Here is a 19,781-nt window from a genome sequence, read left to right as displayed (position 1 = left end):
TTTTTTTTTTTCTTTTATATAAGATTGACACGTAATGAATTAACAAAAAGAGATTTTTTTTTTCTTTTTATACAAGACTGACACCTGTAATGAATTAACAAAAGGGACGGGGATGGCCTCCTTTTATTTCTCGAACCTCCTTGGACCCTTTATCTTATCTAACAAACTTCTTTTCTATGTAATTTAATCACATCTATTATCGGTACCATTTACTTTTTTTAGTTTTTTATTTTTTATATTTTTCTAGTCTCAATTAAAATTATAAACTAATAATTTTTTACACTTAGAATCATAAATTTTTATAAATTATTCAGATTAAATGGTTTATAATTGTTCTCTTAATTTCATTTATACTAATCTTATAACTACCTAAATTTTATTTTCTTCCAAAATCATAATCAGCAAGTAAATTTAGGGTGTATTTATTCTTGAATAAGTAGAGTAAAATAAAAGAAAATGTCAATTAAAGAAAATTAACTACTATTTATTTTATTTCAATATTTTTATCTAATATACGTTAGTTCGTATATTTAAATAAGTTTTATACACCTACACACCGATATAATATTTAAATAAGATTTTAGGCTTTTTTTTTTTTTTTTTTTTTAATGAATGTAGTTATTAGTTGTGAATATGGATAAGATGAGACACACAAATACTGTCCAACAAACAATAATATCTTCTGCGACCAAATGGATTTGTGGGACCCACCAACTAACTTATAAAACGGTTAACGATTTTTCTGATTTTTTAGTCCGAAAAAGTCAAGTTAACAGTCGGTCACAACTCAATTGATAAAATAATTTTTAATCTTTTTTAAAAATTGATAAAAGTTGTATTTTAATTTTTTATAATTATAAGTCAATTTTTTGGAGTAGACAACTAGATGAGTAGTATTCTCTCAATAATTTTAGAAATTTTTTAAAAAAAATGTGAAGATCATAAAAATTAAAAAAAGTTGGAAATAATCTAAAATTTCGAGTTAGTTGAGTTGGTGACATGAACAATCATAATAGAATTCATAATCTTCCTAAGTTGGATTGGGTTGTCGGATTATTTTTTTAATTATTTAAAAAAAACTTACTTATCTACCAATGCATGTTACATCGCTATTCAAATATCAAACATTAACAAGTTACAATGTATCAGTAACTTTGGTTATAAACGTTAAATATTCATAATTTTTTTTAAGAGTAGGATTAGATTGTAACCTATTTTCAAATTTTCGAACGTTAAATATTCATAATTTTTTTTAAGAGTAGGATTAGATTGTAACCTATTTTCAAATTTTCGATCTTAAATACAACGTTACCAAAGAAAATATATGAAATCAACAATAACTATTTTTATTTAGGTAGATGGACTCGAGGGAGTTGATCTAAGTAAACATTGTTACATCTATTTTTATTTTTAATAATATTTTATTTATTCAATAGTGTACAATGAATTTTCTATAAAAAAAAAAATAATAGATAAATAAAAAGGGAAGAAAAATGATGGATGGAAACATTTCAACCAAAGAATTAACTCAACCTTTTACTTTTTCGAAGGCAGAAATCTATAATTATAAATTCCTTAAAATCTAATTCATAATAATTATGATTTAATTATACTTCAAACTATATTATAGCCTCTAATATAAGGTTAATCTAGTTGATTAAATTATTGAATTTCGTATTATTTTTTTTTTTTTTTGTATTATATTTAATAAAAAGAAAATTTGTATAGCATTAGCCTGTCTTAACTGGTAATGAGTTTGATATTGAATTTAAAAATGGATATCCAAATACTTATGTCAAATACAATACAAAAATTGACAAATATATCTAAAACTGAGTATTTAAAAAATTTAGAAATCAAAATAATCTATTTAAAAATGTAAGTTTAAGAATCAATCTGCATAAAAACTCAACCAGTAAAATTGAGGACTAATCATGCTATTATAAACGAATAGCGTTCATAGAATTTTAAACATTTTACTTCTAATCGAAAATATATATCTTAACTAGTTGAATTGAGCTTAGATGAATCAAATTAAAATGTATATCGAGATTCCAATGAATACTTTTCTAACTTGTATGGCCATGGGGACTCAAAGACAAGGTCGTGTTTGGTGCGAGCTACTCGGTTTTATTAATTCTAGAAAATAAAGTGCAGGTTGATCAAGTTGAGACAAAATGAGCAGACAGAAACAACTAAACATAAACCTTATAAAATGCAGAGAATCCATGAACATGGAAAACATATGAAAGTTGTGTCCTGAAGAAGAATAGAAGACAGCGTACCAGATAAGACGAAGACGAACATCTCGGCGACAAGAACGTTCACATTGTGCACAGGTAACGGTCTGTTGATGCTAATAAACATAAGGCAATATTCTCCAAGGGACGAGTTTGGTGTACTCCGCCCAAATGTCTTTATATTTCTCGGCACAACGAGCTTCGTCTCGTCTCTCTCTCCATATTAGCAGAATGAGAAGATACATGGGATAAAAGTATGGAATTGGGGAGCTGCAAAAATGAAGGGAGATATCTGTTCATGGGTTTGGTGTTAGTTTTCTTTGGCGACAAAGACAGAGGACCAAAAAATTACCTAATCCCACAAGGTAAGCTGAAAGAAAGTGCAAGCAACAAGTCTCCAAGGTAATTACAGTGCCGAGCAATTCCCCTATTCAAGAACAAGTATTAGAAAATCTCCATGTCCGAGGAAACAATGTCCAAACAATACCCCATAATTTGCCAAGTTTAAGATCTCAATGAGGCTCGGGTTTGAATATTGAAAAACTTTGGAGTCTCGGTAACAATCCCGTTTCTCGTTTTCTATGGTAACGAGTAAACTGAATAGATGAAAATCTTACCAATAACCAGAAGCAAGCAACTTTCCTCCAACAACTTTCGGAGGCTTACCCCATATAAGCGCTTTGCTGTTCTTTTTAAACATGTGTTTTTGCTTGTTAGATCCTCTAAACACAAGATATCTGTCCAAAATTGTACACAAAAAGCTCACATTTACCAAACCTTTGAGAGGAGAAGAGAAAGTGTCAATTTTAAGTCACGTTGTGGTAGCTACCCAATTAAGAAAACTAAGCAGTTAGCTATGGTAGCAGCCGTTGTTAACTCTGCCCTGTTTGTCAAAAGCCACCAACCCTATAACAAAAGCAAACACAGACAATCTTTTACAGAAGCCATGCCTTTCAAAATTTAAGTACTTGGATTTTGCAGGCATGCATTCACAAAATTAAACCACTATGCCTACAATATGCACATAGTTTAGCATGCATATAGAAAAGTATAAACAAACTATAAAAAAAAAAAATAATAATAATAAAAAAAAAAAAAAAAATCACAGCCTGCATTATGCTCTAAAAGACAAGTATGAAGACAGCATTTCGAAGTTTATGGTCGTCAACTGTGCAAGACAATCCGAAATCATAAGCACGAGTCTGAATTTGAAATTGAAGAATTGAGCATCCATTTTAACACAAAATGAAGTCAAAAGAAGAAAAGGAAATGATAGAAAAGGAAAACTACTTCATTATTTACCTGAATGCTAAACGTAAAAGGAATCCAAACAAGATCCCCAAATACCAGCATGAAGCCTAATCTCTCAGCAATTATGTCCCATCTACAAAAGATAAATCATTCACTAATATTCAGTCTGACTGCACAAAATCGCAAGTATAATGAAGTGAGTGTTCCGTGCTTAAAATGTGTAATGAGCACGATTCATGTGCAGACGACAATTAAGAATTCATGACTTTACAGAAGCTAGTCTTTTGGACCAACATGTTTTTGGTATAATGTATTTCGCTTTTTGATAAGTGTGTTGGTAAAGAGAAGAACCAGATTCACTACTGTGTCTCCAAGTAATCAATTAGGCTACATATGGTTTGAGAAGCTGGCTTATATGGATAAAGATTCAGGGTTTTAAACATGAGTGAAGATTCAATAAGAAACCATAGCCTAGGGTGGCAGCATATATGCTTTAGCTCTTAGACCACTAAAACATGTTTTCGGATGCCAATCACTTCTTTGTATCCCTGGTTCCAAGGAATTGATAAGGCGTCCATTACTTGCCATTGGCAGACTACTTTACGTAGAACTTTGGCTCAATCAAGAGCCAACAATATGTGACAATCAGGCATGAAACTTCACCAGTTTAAGCAAAAATATGTTTCAAACAATAGGAAAGAATGAACCGAAAATGCACTTACGTGGAGGTCATGTACTCCTCGTGAACAAAGTAGTCGATGACATATATCTGAATCAACATTTTAGACCAAACATCCAATTATTAGGCACCACCAAAAGATACGAAAAAATGATGGAATGCTTCGGAGTTTGGGCTATTAGTTTACCGCACAAAATGTCTGGTAGAGGATCATCGATTGGCTCAAGGTGGCATTCAGAACACTTCTTGCAAGAACTGATAGATTAATAAGTAGCCAGCCCATCATTCCAGCTCTCACAAAGAAAAATCTACAGTAGGAGTTTCAGCATTCTGGTCAACATATATAATAATACCACAAGAAGTGAAGCAAGTAACTTATATTAATAGTAATGATAAGAAATTACACGAAAAGGACCATCTATTAGCGAATATAATAAGAGAATTGAAAATCAATAAACGTGGTCATCATCGCAAGAGAAGTGGTGATTAAAATAATAACATTGTTCCTGAAATGGCACATGATAAAGTTCATAATAAGTAACATACTTGAGGTCAATGCCCAAAAAGTGAGGATTCAACTGGATACCAAACCACCTGTTAAGCAACATGAAGACTGATATTTAAACAAGTGGTCAAATCAGACTTCAAGAGTTAAAGCAAACATTTGACTACCAATCATTCATCTGTAATGATAAATGACACTGTTAACGAGTAAAAAAGTTATAACATTCATATGCAAGGAATTGATTTCTTAACATTATGCACCCAATCTTTCAGTCTCCTCCTCCAGGAAACAAACATTATGCACCTAATTTCTTAACTCGATTTAAGCATCTCAGCCAACCAAACACGCCACAAAATGAGAACTTGACATTATACATATACAGAAAAAAGTAACCAAAATTGAGTTTGTACCAATCATGAATAAAATTTCCCGTGGCACGAGGCTTTAGAGAAGAACTTTGACTACTTGAACTGTAGCCAGCAATACAGAGCAAAAATGTTGCCTGAAAGTGAGACATTAAGGAGAAGGTTAAAACAACGGAGTTAGAAGTAGACAAGTGATTGATAATAGAAGGCCAGAAGATTCAGAGACCAAACTTGATGAACAAGGAAAAAGACATGTCGTTATTACAAATAACCTCTTATACGAGAATCATGTTAATGGTATTGTGTTTTAGTGATTGAAATCAAATAATCGTCAAATTCTTGTGTGATGGTTCGGGATTTGGAGCCATACAAACAAGCTTATTGATGGACATTGTTAGAAATCTTCCCAATAACACACCTTCAGAGTTACAAGTCAAAAAAATGGTTAGTTTAAGTTACACTTCTAACGGGAGCTCTCGGAATCTCCCTCGGTTTGTACCGCTCTGTTATCAATAAGAATTGGTCTCTACCACCACCATTCAAAAATCTCAACAGGAAAAATCTAAGCAAGAAAAATCAACAGGGATATAGATATGCAACAGTCCATTGCAGAAAAGTGTGAGTAATGTTAATAATATGCCAAAGGGGCAATGGTCAGCTCTATAGCAAATAATTCAGATGTTCAACTTGAAGTTCCACGTACCAGGACACTAAACCAGAAGGTTGCTGATAGCAGCTCCAGTCCTCTATCTGATATAGCCTACATATGCGTTGTATTATAAGCTTCTAATAAGAACAGTAACCAACAGCAAGGAAGAAAAATGAATACAAAATTTCCATGAAAGAATGATCATCTGTAATGATAAACAGTGAACGCTTACAGTGGGCGAAATGTAATTCATTTTAACACCAATCCCAAGAAGCGCGACAAGCAGCAGTAGAGAGAGTAGACCTACAGCAGCAGAACAAATCCAGAGAGGAAGAGAGATCCAAATTTTAATGTTCATCTGCAAAGAATTTATAATCTAAGTGGAACAAAACTTGATAAACTGAATTTATGAGAAAACAATACCATTGCAGCGATACTGAAGCCTAGTACGATCTGACAAAATCACTCCAGGGATAATTCTTCCAGGTAGAACAGACCCAGCAATCGCCAGGTAAAAAAAGAAGATGAAGAGGATAGCAACCTGATTGCGCAAAACAAATAGCAGGAGAATCTCAAACACATTGAAGTGTAAATCATACTTAATAACGAATACTGATTCACAGCAATAGAATCAACACTTACAGCTTCCCATGAGGGTATTAGAACTTGAAGAAGAGAATCCAGATCCATATTCCTCAAGAAATCGATTCTTAGTAGCTTGCTGGGATTTTCTCTTCCCTCTGTAACAACAATAATAACTTCCAGCAAAAAGGTCGTCTAATTTCAACTCCGGCAATCTTTAGCTCGAGCCCCGAGTCTGTTGATTCCTACTCCTAAATCCACGGGCGGCGGTTGAACTGCTAGCGTGTGAATCTCTTCCCCAGGCGGGAACGTTCTTGCTTGGCTGCCTTTTCCCAAATTCCTTTTCTTTTTGTTAATTTGATTAATGATTTTCTAGTAATGACCCCTCTCACATTGTAACGTGGCTTTCCCTTTCGAGCTTCCTCAAGGGTAAAACGTGTCTGTTAGGGGAAGGTTTACAAACCTCATATTGTAACGTGGCTTTTCCTTTCGAGCTTCCTCGAGTGGAAAACGTGTCTGCTAGGGGAAGGTTTCCAAACCTCACATTGTAACGTGGCTTTTCCTTTCGAGCTTCCTCAAGGGGGAAAACGTGTCTGCTAGGGGAAAGTTTCCAAACCTTTATAAATAGTGATTTGTTCTCCTCCCCAACCAATATGTGACATCACAATCCACCACCCTTCGGGGCCCAGCGTCCTCGCTGGTACTCTTTCCTTCCTCCAATCAATATGGGACCGCCCCCAAATCCACCCCTTTGGGCCTAACGTCCTTACTAGCACACCACCTTGTGTCTAACATCCATTTGGGGAACAGCGAGAAGGCTGACACATCGTCCAGTGTCTGGCTCTAATACCATTTATAACAACCCAGATCCACTGCTAGCATATATAGTCCTCTTTGGGCTTTCCCTTTCGAGCTTCCCCTCAAGTCTTTAAAATGCGTCTCCCAGATAAGGTTTCCACACCCTTATAAATAGTGATTCGTTATCCTCCCTAACCAATGTGGGACATCACACCGATATTGTCCTATTTGAGTTTTCTCTTCCGAATTTATCTTCAAGGCTTTAAAACGCGTCTTCTCGGAAAGGTTTTCACATCCTTGTAAATGATGTTTTGTTCTCCTCTCCAATCAATATCGGACATCACATATTATAATTAAATTAGTTCAATTAATTAACCAAATTAGTTCAATTAAGAGCAAGTTGATCCTGAATTAAAAGAACTCAATATTTAAATTAAAAAAGTATATATCATTAACACGGCTTTAAAACTATTTACACCTCTCATTTATTTTCATTCACAAAAAATAATATTAGTTTTATATTAATTAAAATTATAAAGTTTTTCATTTTAAAAATAAAAGTAAAACATATATTCAAATTAATATTGTAAATGCATTCATAAAATTGACGAATGACTTAAAAATAAATAATAAATTAAAATAAAATAAAACCACATGCAAACCTAGAAATGCATTAATTAGCCAAAGCCACTCCAAACTCATCCCTTCTCCTCTTCATCTCAATCGCAAGCTCTCAACAACAATGGCGGCCTCTTTCTCCATTTCAAGACTCTCCCTCTCGATATCCTCTTCTTCTACCACTTCTCTCTTTCCCTCCCGAGCCGCCGCCCTCCATTCCCATCTCTCATTCTCTTCCTTTCCCCTCAAATCCCACCGCTGCATCTCCCCAAAACCCCTCCGATTCTCCTCTTCTTCCACCTCCAAATCCACTATCTCCGCCTCCATTTCCGTCGGCGATAAGCTTCCCGACTCCACATTTTCCTACTTTGACTCTGCCGACGAACTCCAAAGCACCACCGTCTCCGACCTCACCAAGGGCAAGAAGGCCGTCTTCTTCGCCGTTCCCGGCGCTTTCACCCCGACTTGCTCTCAGAAGCACCTTCCAGGTTTCGTTGAGAAATCGGCCGAGCTTAAGGCCAAAGGAGTAGACACTATCGCCTGTATTTCGGTGAACGACGCTTTTGTGATGAAGGCGTGGAAGGAGAACCTCAATGTTGAGGAGGAGGTTCTGTTGTTGTCCGATGGGAATGGGGATTTCACTAGGGCTATTGGTTGCGAGCTTGATTTGAGCGACAAGCCCGTGGGATTGGGCGTGAGGTCGAGGCGTTACGCGCTTCTGGCTGAGGATGGAATCGTGAAGGTCTTGAATTTGGAGGAAGGAGGTTCGTTTACCTTCAGTAGTGCTGAGGAAATTCTCAAAGTTCTTTGAATTAGAGATTGTTTTTTTTTCCTTCTGCTTATTTGTTGCTCCAATTACAGGATTGCATTTTTAATTTTGGAAAATAAATGAGATCAAATGAGTCTGTTAGAATAAGTTTCTGAGTTCGTTTATCATCGTGATTCTGGATTTTCATTGGTTTCTCTTCTTTGTGATTTGGGTTTCATGCTTCAATGTTTTATAATGAGAAAGAATGATTAATTTGGGTCACCTATAATCTGTTCGACCAAATGCCTTAAATGAGATCAAATGAGTCTGTTAGCCATGTCCCTATGATGTCCTTGGAGGAGATCCCTATGATGCCCTCGAGGAGAACAAACCACCATTTATTTATAAAGATGTAGAAGCCCAAGAGGGAAATAGGATAGGATGTAGAAGCCCAAAGGGAAAGAGGACAATATCTGCTGATGGATTGTTACAAATGGTATCAGAGACGTATTGGAGACAGACACCAGACGATGTGAGCTTTCTCACTGTTCCTCGAAGGGGTAGACAAGAGGCATTTCTCACTGTTCCTCGAAGGGGTAGACACGAGGCATTTCTCACTGTTCCTCGAAGGGGTAGACACGAGGCAGTGTAAGGACGCTAGCCCCAAAGGGGATGGATTTGGGGGCGGTCCCACATCGATTGGAGGAAGGAAAGAGTGCTAGCGTTGGGTAGACACGAGGCAGTGTAAGGACATTAGCCCCAAAGGGGTGGATTATGATGTCCGATTGGAAAGGAGAACAAACCAACCTTTATAAGCCTTGGGAAGGAGGAAACCTTCCCTTGGCATTTTAAAGCTTTGGGGAGGAGGAAGCCCAAAAGGGGAAGCTTTACCCTAGCATTTTAAAGGCTGTTTGAGGGCTCCATAGGCCTCAAATGAGGTTCTTTAGTACACTTTGTTTAAGAGTAAGATTGTTGAGGATTGTCGAATAAAGGCTGTTTGAGGGCTCCATAGGCCTCAAATGAGGTTCTTTAGTACACTTTGTTTAAGAGTAAGATTGTTGAGGATTGTTAGGAGGAAGTAAGTAAGGAATGCATCTCTATTGATATGAGACATTTTAGAGAGTCATGCTCAAAGTGGACAATATCGTACTAACGTGAAGAGTCATGGTTCCTAATGCTATTGGGATTGTTGATATTTAATCCTTTGATTATGTTTTATTGGTTTTAGTTAGCAATTAGCAATGAGAAACTAGTATAAGATAATCATAGTGAATTAGCAATTAAGTCCTGCGTCAGGGAAGAATTGGACAATTTAGAGATCATTCTCGTCAAACAACTAAGCTAGAAAATTTCAGCCTTTTGTGCTTTTATAGACAAAAAAGCTTCGTGGAAACTTTGCTAAACCCAAGCACTAGAACCTACACCATGGTTGAGCTACTAAAAGCTTGGAACAATGGTCCCAACATACCCAATTCCCACAATGAAAAACGAAATTGATTGGACAAGAATGAAAATGTAGAAGTTGTTTTCCCCGTACAGCATATTGTAGCATCCACAAAAGAACAGATAGGCTCCAATCCCAAGCTCCGTTACATGAATTCTATCTCCAATTCTGAACCCTAGTGTCCTTGTTGGTTTTGAGGCTGTTTTCGCCTTCAGAATGTCTCCCAACTTCTCTGTCACAACCCATTCATTTGCTCGACTACCCTCTAATAACCCGATGAGGGTCGCCTTGGCTCTGTGCAATGACATTACGTTTTCGAACATGATCCAGAAAATCGTCAAGTGGAATGACCTGAAACCAACCAACAAAACCTTAGAATTTGTGAATATGGATGTCCATTGTTCTAGGAAGTTTGAGTAGGAACATACCGTGGAGTCCCGGCAGCATTAATAATGGTGGTCGCTGTAGGAATATACACAGCTCCCCATTTTGGAATTGTAACTTCAGGCACCAGAACAGTGGCCGGTAAAACAACACAGAAGAGAAGAAAGTTGTTAATGTGGGCCATGATCTTCCTTACGAAGAAGAAGCTATATATCACATACACCTTCTTCCACAATGTCACTTTCTGCAATGAAAAATTCACACATCTTATCAGCATGATTCAATATTGATTTTGATTCGAGTAATGTCGACGTTGGGAATACCTTATTTCTTGCTATCTCCATGACCACCTTTCTGAACAGGTTTGCAGGGCCACATGACCATCTATGCTGCTGAAAACGGAAGGCCTTGAATGTGCTTGGCAGTTCATTTTTAACCTAGTGGTATGAAATCACTCCATCAGATATGGGAATAGAACAGGCATCAACGTTCGAATTTGAACGTTTAGATCGTTACCTGAAGGTCGCCGAGGTACAAGAATTTCCAGCCCTTGAGACTAGCTCGCACGGCCAAATCCATGTCCTCCACAGTCGTTCGATCCTTCCACCCTCCTGCCTCTTCAATTGCAGCAATTCTCCAAACTCCTGCCGTGCCTAGTGTAGAACAAATATCAAGCAATGAGAAACATTGAGTCATGCAGATGGGAGAAAGAGGAGTTTGAACGAACCATTGAAGCCGAAGAAGGCATGTGTGGAGGAGCCGACTTCTTGCTCGACCGTGAAATGGTAGTCCAACGACATCTCTTGAAGTCTTGTCATCATACACTCATTGGAGTTCACTGCAAGAACATAGCCGCAGGGGCGTCAAGCCAGTGCGTTATGAACATGGTATTGAATAAGGGAAGGGTGAGTTACCAAAGATCCATCGAGCTTGAATGAGGGCAAGTTTAGGGTTATGGATAAGGAAAGGAATAGATCGATGAAGAAAATCAGGTTCAGGTTGAAAATCTGCATCAAATATCACAACATATTCACATTTCCTTGCATAGCTTCGTTTCATCCCTTCTTTCAAAGCCCCTGCTTTGTATCCGCTACGATTGTCTCTTACTTCGTACTTTATGTTGATACCTTTGTCTGCCCATTTTTGGCATTCTAGCTCCACTAGACTCTGTTCATCAATTCAATCATTTGTCTTTTGTTCATTCTAAAAAACAGAGTACGAAAAAAATACTTCTTTTGTTTGTTGCTCTGTACCTTGATTGATGGGATTGTTGAATCGTCCAGTACTTGTATTGCGATTCGATCAGATGGCCATGAAAGCCCACAAACAGCTCTGATTGACATTTGATAAACCTAACATGAAACGAAGATCGCCGCCCATGTCAGTTTATTTCCAATGGATAATGAGAGATTAGAAAAACAGGGGAGGAAAAACAGAGCACCTCTTTTTCGTTAAACATGGGGATTTGAACAAGAACCATAGGGAAAACAGAGCTTCCGATCTCGGTGTCCTCTTTTATAGCTTCCCATTTGTACCTTTTCTCCGGCGTGCGACGGAGCAATTTCACTCCAATAATCACGACACCCATATAAATCCTCTCAACGAACAGCATTATCGATAATCCAGAACAGAGCACCATTAAAACTCTAAGCAGAGGAGCTATAATTGGAGCTCTGACGGTGTCCCAAATAAAAAGGAGCTGAGCCGGAATGCCATCTCCGACCGACTGGAATGCTCCAGGGAAAAACGCCGCCGTGGAGAGCTGCTCCATTTCCGTTTTATGTTTGGAAATCGGAGCAGAATTTGGTGGTGAAAGGGGGTGGTGGTTCTACTTCCGCGATCAACAGGATTGCAGAAGCAGAACAGATGTGGATGAACAAGATTTGAATGATGAGAGCGGAGGAAGAACAGCAATTTAAAGGAAAAAATTTGGACAGAGAGAGAGAGAGAGAGAGAAAGATTTGTTCTATAATCTCTCTCGTAACAACAGGTGGTTTGTGACCGTGAGACCATTTCAATTGGTAATTAATAGGATCTTAGGGTTCTAACCCCTCAAAATTGGGAGGGGATGTTAGGGTTCTAACCCCTCAAAATTGGGAGGGGAAGCAAATTCTAACGTAACCCACACAATTAAACATGCCCAATTATAATTTAATTTTGCTTAAATTATAATAATCGGATTAAATTAAACTTTGGTTTATAATAATTTTCTATATTTGTGAATATAATATAACAAGATCCCATAGTTTATAAATATCTAATAAAACAGAGTAAAACAGAGTTCTTTATTTTTTTTGACATAAAAAGACACAAACTCATACGTAATTACAGAAATAACCCAACACTTCTCCCTCCATTTCATTGCAGTTGAAGCCGAGGATCCACCTCCACTCTCGCAACCCCCTCCGTGACCGCCGCCGCCTTCGCGACCTCCACTTCTCCGACCACCAATCCGGCGACCTCCTCCTCCTTCACTTCATCCACATAGTTTGGATCGTTCTCATCAATGGCAGCCGGGGCAGGGGAGAGCTCGTTCTCAATCGCATCGCTGGGTCCTTCCCAAGTGAACTTGCCGCCGTGGCCGGACTTGGGCGGCGGCTGGGCGATTCCAGTCCGGGTATGAACCGGGTGGCGGTCGAGGCGCTGGACTCCCTTGTCAATGAGCTTCTTCTCAACGTACTTGATGGTGTCGATGTTGCGAGTATCGATCTCGGCCTTTTCGACTCGCTTTTTGCCTTCCTCGTCGCGGCTGACGGCTCGAATCGTCACTTTCTCCTTCTTGTCGTTGATTGGCTTCATGATTTCTGTAATTGTTGGGGAAATTTAGAATTGGGATTTAGGGTTTTATACAGAGAGACGAAGGAGAAACTGGAAGGTTCCGGAAAGGTGTGGACAACGCCGGGTGGGTGCTAGAACTCTCTGACACGTCTTACAACGCTTTCTTTCCGCATGCATAATTAATTTCCAATTTCTTTTTTTTCATAATTATTATATAATACAATATTGAGAGTTTCGATGATGATAGACTAATGCCCCTAATTTTCTCTCGGGACATTTATTTGCAGAATTCATTTGAAACCCATTGCCGGAGGAGATGGCAAATGAACGGAAAACAACCGAGAAGTTCAACTTTCCGGTGGGTTTCCCGGGAAGTTGTACTGCCGGAACCGGACATGGCGGAGATTGGTTTCTTATCATTCGAAATCACGCCTCTAATGTCAAATTAGAAGACGATGGTGATTGAGCTAATCTTGATAGGGGACAAATGTCCGGACCCTGTTCTTCACGAATTCGAAAAATTCGTTAAAGATCCGATGAAGAACGAATTCGTTAAAAATAAAGAACATTATTGGATGAAAGTTTCACGTCATGATCCCGATCCTGAGTTTATAATCAATGAGCATTTTGGAGAAAAAAAACATGAGAGCTTATGCTCAAATTGGACCTTATTGCTCATTGACAATATCATACCATTGTAGAGAATCAGAGCTATGCCCTAAAATTTGATTAAGACTAAGACTCCAAAAGAGGAGAAGTCGAGTATCTATTAATTCATTAGTTAATTCAGAGAATAATAAATTTATAAAGAATTGACATTATTTCTTTTGGGAGTCCAAAGCAAAATCAATAGAATTGACAATATCATATTATTATGGGGAGTCGTGTTCATTAAATTAAATTAATTTAATAACGTGTTAAAAATAAAATTTATTATCCCATCCTATACATACAGTAAGTAAAACAGAGCTCTTTATTATTTATTTTTTTTAACATAAAAAGACCCAAACTAAGACGTAATTACAGAAACAACCCAACGCTTCTCCCTCAATTTCACTGCAGTTGAAGCCGAGGATCCACCTCCACTCTCGCAACCCCCTCCGTGACCTCCGCCGCCTTCGCCACCTCCACTTCACCGACCACCAATCCGGCGACCTCCTCCTCCTCCTTCACTTCATCCACATAGTTCGGATCGTTCTCATCAATGGCAGCCGGAGCAGGGGAGAGCTCGTTCTGAATGGAATCACGGGGTCCTTCCCAAGTGAACTTGCCGCCATGGCCGGACTTGGGCGGCGGTTGAACCGGCTGGCGTTCAAGACGCTGGAATCCCTTGTCAATGAGCTTCCTCTCAACGTACCTAATGGTGTCGATGTTGCGAGAGTCGATCTTCGTCTTCTCGATTAGCTTTATCCCTTCCTCGTCGTGGCTGACGTCTCGAATCGTCACCTTCTCCTTCCCGTCGATTGCCTCCATCATTTCAGTTTCTATTGTTCTTGAATTTCGATTTCGGATTCAGGGCTTTATACAGAGACACGAAGCAGGAACTGGAAGCTACCGGAACTTTCTGACACGTCATATATATACATATACATATACATATATATATTATGTATTTATATGTATATGTATATGCGTCGAATATGCTTCTCAAAAGTCGTCTTAGCAAACAACGGGGAATCAAAAACATTGAAACAACACATAATGATTTGTTCGTTCGTTCATTTTGAGGTAAATTTATATTATTTTGTCTCCCTTCCTCTGTTTATATTTATACCTCTTTCATTTTCCCCAACATTCATTCACTCTTCTTCTTCTTCTGACGTTAATTTCCTCTCGGGACAGTTATTTGCAGAGTTTGTTTGAAACCCATTGCCGGAAAAGATGGCAATTGAACGGAGAATCGCGAGAAGTTCAACTTTCCGGTGGGTTTCCCGGAAAGTTGTACTGCCGGAGCTGGACATGGCGGGGATTGGTTTCTTATCATTTGAAATCGCGCCTCTTATGTCGAAGCTTGTTCAGGTATGGAATCGATTAGAAGACGAGGAATTCATGAGAGTGAAACAACAGATTTCGAACTCAAAAGGAATCGGAATACTGATTTCGAATGACGAACAATTTCTAATGGAGCTTTTGATGGTAGAAATTGTCGGAGATCTTCAATACATCGCGAAATCAATCGCGAGATTTGGGGACAAATGTTCGGACCCTGTTCTTCACGAATTTGAAAAATTCGTTGAAGATCCAATGAAGAACGAGTTTGATTGGGGTAGATGGCAATATAGATGGGAAAAAATGGAGAGAAGAGTGAAAAAAATGCAGAAATTTATTAAGCTCACGGCGGAGCTGTCGAGGGAAATGGAGGTTCTGGCGGCGGTTGAACGAAATTTAGGGAGGAACACGACGGTTTTTTCCTTTGCCGGAGGCAGTGGAAAATCGTTCAATTACCGGAAGGAAATTTCATGGCACCGCCGTCGTGTTCAGAGCTTGAAATTGTTGACCCCTTGGAACAGAACATTCGATTACATTCTTAGACTTTTCATGAGATCGATTATTACCATTACACAACGAATCAAAATTGTGTTTGGGGTTAACGAAATGCGGCTGCCGGAGGACAGCGGAAAGAGATTCACCGGCCGCCGTATCCCGGCGGATAATTGCAGGAGGTCGAAAGTAGAAGAACAGGGGAAAAAACAGAGTTATAATCGGAGTCCGCCATTGATGAAGAATTCAGCAGAGAGTAAAAGGTTTTCTCAATTTCCCCATTTCCGGTCATTCCGAGACTGCAAGTACGGAGCAACTGTTTCTCCACCGCCGTCGCAACCGGTTCGCAAAACGTCGTCGTTGAAGCTGACAAACACAGCATCTGAAAACAGAGCATCATCATCACCGAGACGAATCAATGGCGGACATTATTCAATCTCATCATTCTTTATCAAAGAAAATTTACCAAACCCACCTCCGAATTCCCTCGGCGCCGCCGCCTTATCAATTCATTACGGAAAAATAGTGACTTTGATCGAGCAAATGGCATCCGCGCCTCGCTTAATCGATAACAAGGAACGGGACAAGCTGTACAACATGTTGCCGTTGAGTATAAGGTGTTGGATGATGGAAGTCCTTTAGGAAATGATCATGGGTTTATAAGTGAGGAATACTAACTCCATTGGTATGAGGCCTTTTGGGGAAACACGAAGCAAAGCCATGAGAGCTTATGCTCAAAGTGGACAATATCATACCATTGTGGAGAGTCGTGTTCGTCTAACATGGTATCACTTTGTTCGAGGGGAGGTGTTGGATGATGGAAGTCCCACATCGACTAATTTAGGGAATGATCATGGGTTTATAAGTGAGGAATACTAACTCCATTGGTATGAGGCCTTTTGGGGAAACCCAAAGCAAAGCCGAGCTTATGCTCAAAGTGGACAATATCATACCATTGTGGAGAGTCGTGTTCGTCTAACATAAGGAAAGCTCTAAGATCCCGTCTGAGAAAAGCAGCAAAAATTCGGCACTCGTCTCTGTACGATCCAGTTCTGGCGGCAGAGTGGAAATCAGCGACGGCGAAAATATTGCAGTGGTTAACTTCAATGGCTCATGACATGGAGACATGGCATTCAGAGCACAGTTTTGAGAAGAAGCCCAACGGCGGCGACATGGGTGGTTCAAGGCCACGTGTTTTGCTGCTGCAAACTCTCCATTATGCAGACAGGGAGAAGACGGAGGGCGCCATTGTTGAGGTGCTCGTAGCTTTGAGCAATATTTGCAGTTCAAATGAAGTTGATGAGCAGAGATTGTTAAAGGGATTTGGCGTTGAAGCTGATGAGAGTTATTTGTGCAGAGATTATGGGTTTTCCTGTTTTGATGTTCTTGCTCTGTAATTTGGATTCATGAAGCTCAGAGGATGAGAAATTTATCGATTTAGAAACTAAATTGTGGTGAAATTTATTTATATGAAAACAATAATTTATTTTTTTACTGATTTTTACACGAAACGACGTTTATGAGGAATCGGAATGGCTTTCAAAGGAACTTTCTTTTTCAGAGTAATTCCCATTTGCTCCGACATGTCCATCTCCTCCGGCAAAAGTCCGTCCGGCAGAGCCCAATCAAACCGCAGAATCAACGACCCCAGAGCCATTGGAAGAACCCTTGATGCCAGTGGCACCGCCGGGCACATGCGGCGGCCAGAGCCAAACGGAAGGAAGTCAAAGTGTTGACCTCTAAAATCCTTGCTGCCGGTCGGCTCCAAGAATCTCTCCGGCGAGAAAACCAAGGCGTCTTTCCAGTTTTTGGGGTCACGGCCAATGGCCCAAACGTTGACCAAGACTTGGGTTTCGGCCGGAATCCAGTAGCCAAGGATTTTACAGGGCTTCATTGCCATTCTCGGGAAAAGAAACGGCAGCGGTGGGTGGAGGCGGAGGGTTTCTTTGACGACGGCATCAAGATATGGGAGGTTTTGCAGATGGGTTTCTTCGAGTTTGCCATCTGGCGGTATGGTGGATCGTAGCTCCGCCTGAAGTTTTTGCATCGCTGCCGGGTTGCGGAGGAGCTCCGCCATTGCCCATTCTAGTGAACTAGTGGTGGTGTCCGTCCCCGCCGTGAACATCTCCTGAAAAAGAAAAAAAATAAAAAAAAATCCAAACCAATAGGAATTCCCTAATTTGTTCTATAAAAATAAAAAGAGAAGCTTTAAAAGATTAAAAAAATAAAGAATTAAAACTGTAACCAAACAAATCAACAGCCAGCCGAGATCGTTCTCTTTGGACTTTTTCAAACTTTCATCAATGCTTTAAAACGAGTTTATAGAGAAGGTTTCCACACGATCGTTTGTTCTCCTCCCCAACCAATATGAGACATCAAATTGGGGAGGTAAAATTGTGATGTCCCTAATTGATTGGGAGGAAAACAAACATCATTTATAAGGGTGTGAAAACTTTTCGGTAGACGCGTTTTAAAGTTTTGAGGGGGAAGCGAAAAGCTCAAAAAGGATAATATCAACTAACAATGGATCTAGGCCGTTACAAAAACATGATAAAAGAGAAGAATAATATGAAATTATTACAATAATATTCCAAAATACTAAAATACAAACGAATTATTTATAAAATAGTGTGGAGCCCCAAACATTATAAAACATTAGGAACAGACAAACCCTAAATCCGATTCATACAATCTGATATGTGTCAACAATATAATAAATTATTCATATATATATATATATGATTTCTCAATCATATCACGTGAGATGCACCATTTCTTAAACATTTGATTTTAAACATTTATAAGTTTAATTTTGAAAATAAAATTGAAAAATAAGAGCAATAATAATAATAAATAATAATAATAATAATAATAATGAAAAATAAAGCTTACCAGGACGATAACGTTGATGATCCAAGAAGAGAAACGGGAGGGCTCCACAACGCCATCGCCATGGAACTCCAAAAGCACATCCAAATAATCCTTTTTTCGTTCTTCTTTTTTCTCTTTCTCCATGGATCTTTCTTTTATGAACTCGCCGGCGATTTCAAACGCCTCCTTCACATGAAACTGCGTCGTTCTCCTAATCCCCTGCGGGTCGACCCACCGGAATACCCGTAGAAAGTCCGCCACATTCGGCGTTCCGGCCGTCTCCATCACCCTTCTCGTGTGGTAATAGAATTCCTTCCCCCTCTTCGAATTGGGCCCCACTAGATCTTTCGAAAATATTAGGTTCCCGATTAAATTAAAGCTCATTATAAAGAAGAATTTCCCCACGTCCATCGGCGGCGCGTACCAATACGCGCTTCCCTTTATTTCATCTTCCACATATTGGACCATGGCATCGACGCAACGTCGGCGGACGTGTTGCATGGCATCGAGCCGGCGAGTGACGAAGAATTCGCTCGTTGCTAATCGCCTCAGCATTCGCCAGTGGGATCCGTATTGGGAGGTGATTAGGGAACCTTCTGTGCCGTGGTCCCCTTTCATTGCCTCGTAAATCATACGCCCCGACAGCGGCGCGTCGTGGTTTTTGAACATCTCTCGTGCTATGGTGCTCGATGAGACGACCACTGTTTTCATGGACCCGAGTTGGAGGGTCATGATTGGGCCGTACTTAGCGGCGAGTTTTGTGAAGGATTCGTGAGCGGAAAAACTGAGTTGGAGCAAGTTTCCGACCACTGGCCAACGCGGTGGCCCTGGTGGAAGCTGCTCACCCAGCGCTGCCGTTCCACGGCGGCGCCACACCCATAAACCCCACAGAAAAGACACTAAAATAAGCGCTGCAATTTCTATCTCCATGCGAGTTGTGTCTGTGGCTTTTGGTTCTCGTGATTTATAGCCACGGGAAGAAGTGTTCCCTCTGCCCCGTCAACACCGGTGGTCGGTAAATGGTGGTGCCACTGAGTTTCTAAAATCAATATATTTTTCGACATTTAAAAATAAAATCAATATATCCACTGAGTTTCTAAAATTTTTAAAAATATATGTATCAACATAAGTTTTAAAGTGATAAATTGATTTTTAAAATTTTTAAATTTGTAAATACTTATTATACATTTAGATAAATATTAATCATTTTATAAAGTTTAAGACCAAATACTCACCAACCTACCTAGACTAAATTTATACCGTTAAACTATATTATATTATGATATTGTCCACTTTGAGCATAAGCTCTCATAATTTTGACTTTCCAAACAGTCTTATACCAATGGAAATACTATTATTTGATTAGAAATCCATAATCATTATCTAAC

The 19,781-nt window shown here is 39.1% G+C and overlaps 7 protein-coding genes across 8 annotated transcripts; 2 read left to right on the top strand and 5 right to left on the bottom strand.

Moving 5' to 3' along the window:
- Window positions 1-2,178: 2,178 nt before the first annotated feature.
- On the bottom strand, window positions 2,179-6,647 carry LOC111789828 (delta(14)-sterol reductase). Its single transcript, XM_023670530.2, has 13 exons — window positions 6,332-6,647; window positions 6,113-6,230; window positions 5,922-5,992; window positions 5,744-5,800; window positions 5,086-5,177; window positions 4,717-4,764; window positions 4,358-4,478; window positions 4,214-4,260; window positions 3,543-3,624; window positions 3,070-3,146; window positions 2,858-2,977; window positions 2,593-2,667; window positions 2,179-2,510 (listed from the first exon to the last, which is right to left on the bottom strand). The coding sequence occupies exons 1-13, from the start codon at window positions 6,377-6,379 to the stop codon at window positions 2,357-2,359; spliced, it is 1,110 nt and encodes a 369-aa protein (XP_023526298.1). The 5' UTR covers window positions 6,380-6,647; the 3' UTR covers window positions 2,179-2,356.
- Window positions 6,648-7,762: 1,115 nt separating this feature from the next.
- Window positions 7,763-11,102, top strand: LOC111791122 (peroxiredoxin-2E-2, chloroplastic-like). 2 transcript variants are annotated; one of them, XM_087122600.1, is made up of 2 exons: window positions 7,763-8,451; window positions 10,626-11,102. In XM_087122600.1, the coding sequence occupies exons 1-2, from the start codon at window positions 7,812-7,814 to the stop codon at window positions 10,673-10,675; spliced, it is 690 nt and encodes a 229-aa protein (XP_086978726.1). In that variant the 5' UTR covers window positions 7,763-7,811; the 3' UTR covers window positions 10,676-11,102. The 2 variants fall into 2 exon arrangements, with proteins under 2 accessions (XP_086978726.1, XP_023528104.2); XM_023672336.2 differs by lacking the exon at window positions 10,626-11,102 and having other exon boundaries at window positions 7,763-8,603.
- Window positions 9,691-12,160, bottom strand: LOC111791119 (glucomannan 4-beta-mannosyltransferase 9). Its single transcript, XM_023672333.2, has 8 exons — window positions 11,705-12,160; window positions 11,517-11,615; window positions 11,178-11,430; window positions 10,991-11,101; window positions 10,780-10,916; window positions 10,587-10,700; window positions 10,308-10,507; window positions 9,691-10,230 (listed from the first exon to the last, which is right to left on the bottom strand). Exons 1-8 carry the CDS (start codon window positions 12,032-12,034, stop codon window positions 9,873-9,875), a joined length of 1,602 nt encoding a protein of 533 aa, XP_023528101.1. The 5' UTR covers window positions 12,035-12,160; the 3' UTR covers window positions 9,691-9,872.
- A 364-nt stretch (window positions 12,161-12,524) lies between these two features.
- On the bottom strand, window positions 12,525-13,098 carry LOC111791618 (uncharacterized). The gene has a single exon (XM_023673018.2). It carries the CDS (start codon window positions 13,060-13,062, stop codon window positions 12,622-12,624), a length of 441 nt encoding a protein of 146 aa, XP_023528786.1. The 5' UTR covers window positions 13,063-13,098; the 3' UTR covers window positions 12,525-12,621.
- Window positions 13,099-13,932: 834 nt separating this feature from the next.
- LOC111791121 (uncharacterized) lies at window positions 13,933-14,553 on the bottom strand. The gene has a single exon (XM_023672335.2). It carries the CDS (start codon window positions 14,515-14,517, stop codon window positions 14,095-14,097), a length of 423 nt encoding a protein of 140 aa, XP_023528103.2. The 5' UTR covers window positions 14,518-14,553; the 3' UTR covers window positions 13,933-14,094.
- Window positions 14,554-14,922: 369 nt separating this feature from the next.
- On the top strand, window positions 14,923-16,919 carry LOC111791118 (protein PSK SIMULATOR 1-like). The gene is made up of 2 exons (XM_087122762.1): window positions 14,923-16,139; window positions 16,508-16,919. The coding sequence occupies exons 1-2, from the start codon at window positions 14,923-14,925 to the stop codon at window positions 16,917-16,919; spliced, it is 1,629 nt and encodes a 542-aa protein (XP_086978888.1).
- On the bottom strand, window positions 16,880-19,406 carry CYP76G1 (cytochrome P450, family 76, subfamily G, polypeptide 1). Its single transcript, XM_023672334.2, has 2 exons — window positions 18,415-19,406; window positions 16,880-17,650 (listed from the first exon to the last, which is right to left on the bottom strand). The coding sequence occupies exons 1-2, from the start codon at window positions 19,321-19,323 to the stop codon at window positions 17,024-17,026; spliced, it is 1,536 nt and encodes a 511-aa protein (XP_023528102.2). The 5' UTR covers window positions 19,324-19,406; the 3' UTR covers window positions 16,880-17,023.
- Between the last annotated feature and the right edge of the window lie 375 nt (window positions 19,407-19,781).

This window comes from Cucurbita pepo, chromosome 3, assembly GCF_057944985.1.
Source record: "Cucurbita pepo subsp. pepo isolate OVF chromosome 3, ASM5794498v1, whole genome shotgun sequence".
Taxonomy (NCBI): domain Eukaryota; kingdom Viridiplantae; phylum Streptophyta; class Magnoliopsida; order Cucurbitales; family Cucurbitaceae; genus Cucurbita; species Cucurbita pepo.
Note: the sequence above shows the minus strand (reverse complement) of the source record. Positions and strands in the feature narration are given on the sequence as shown.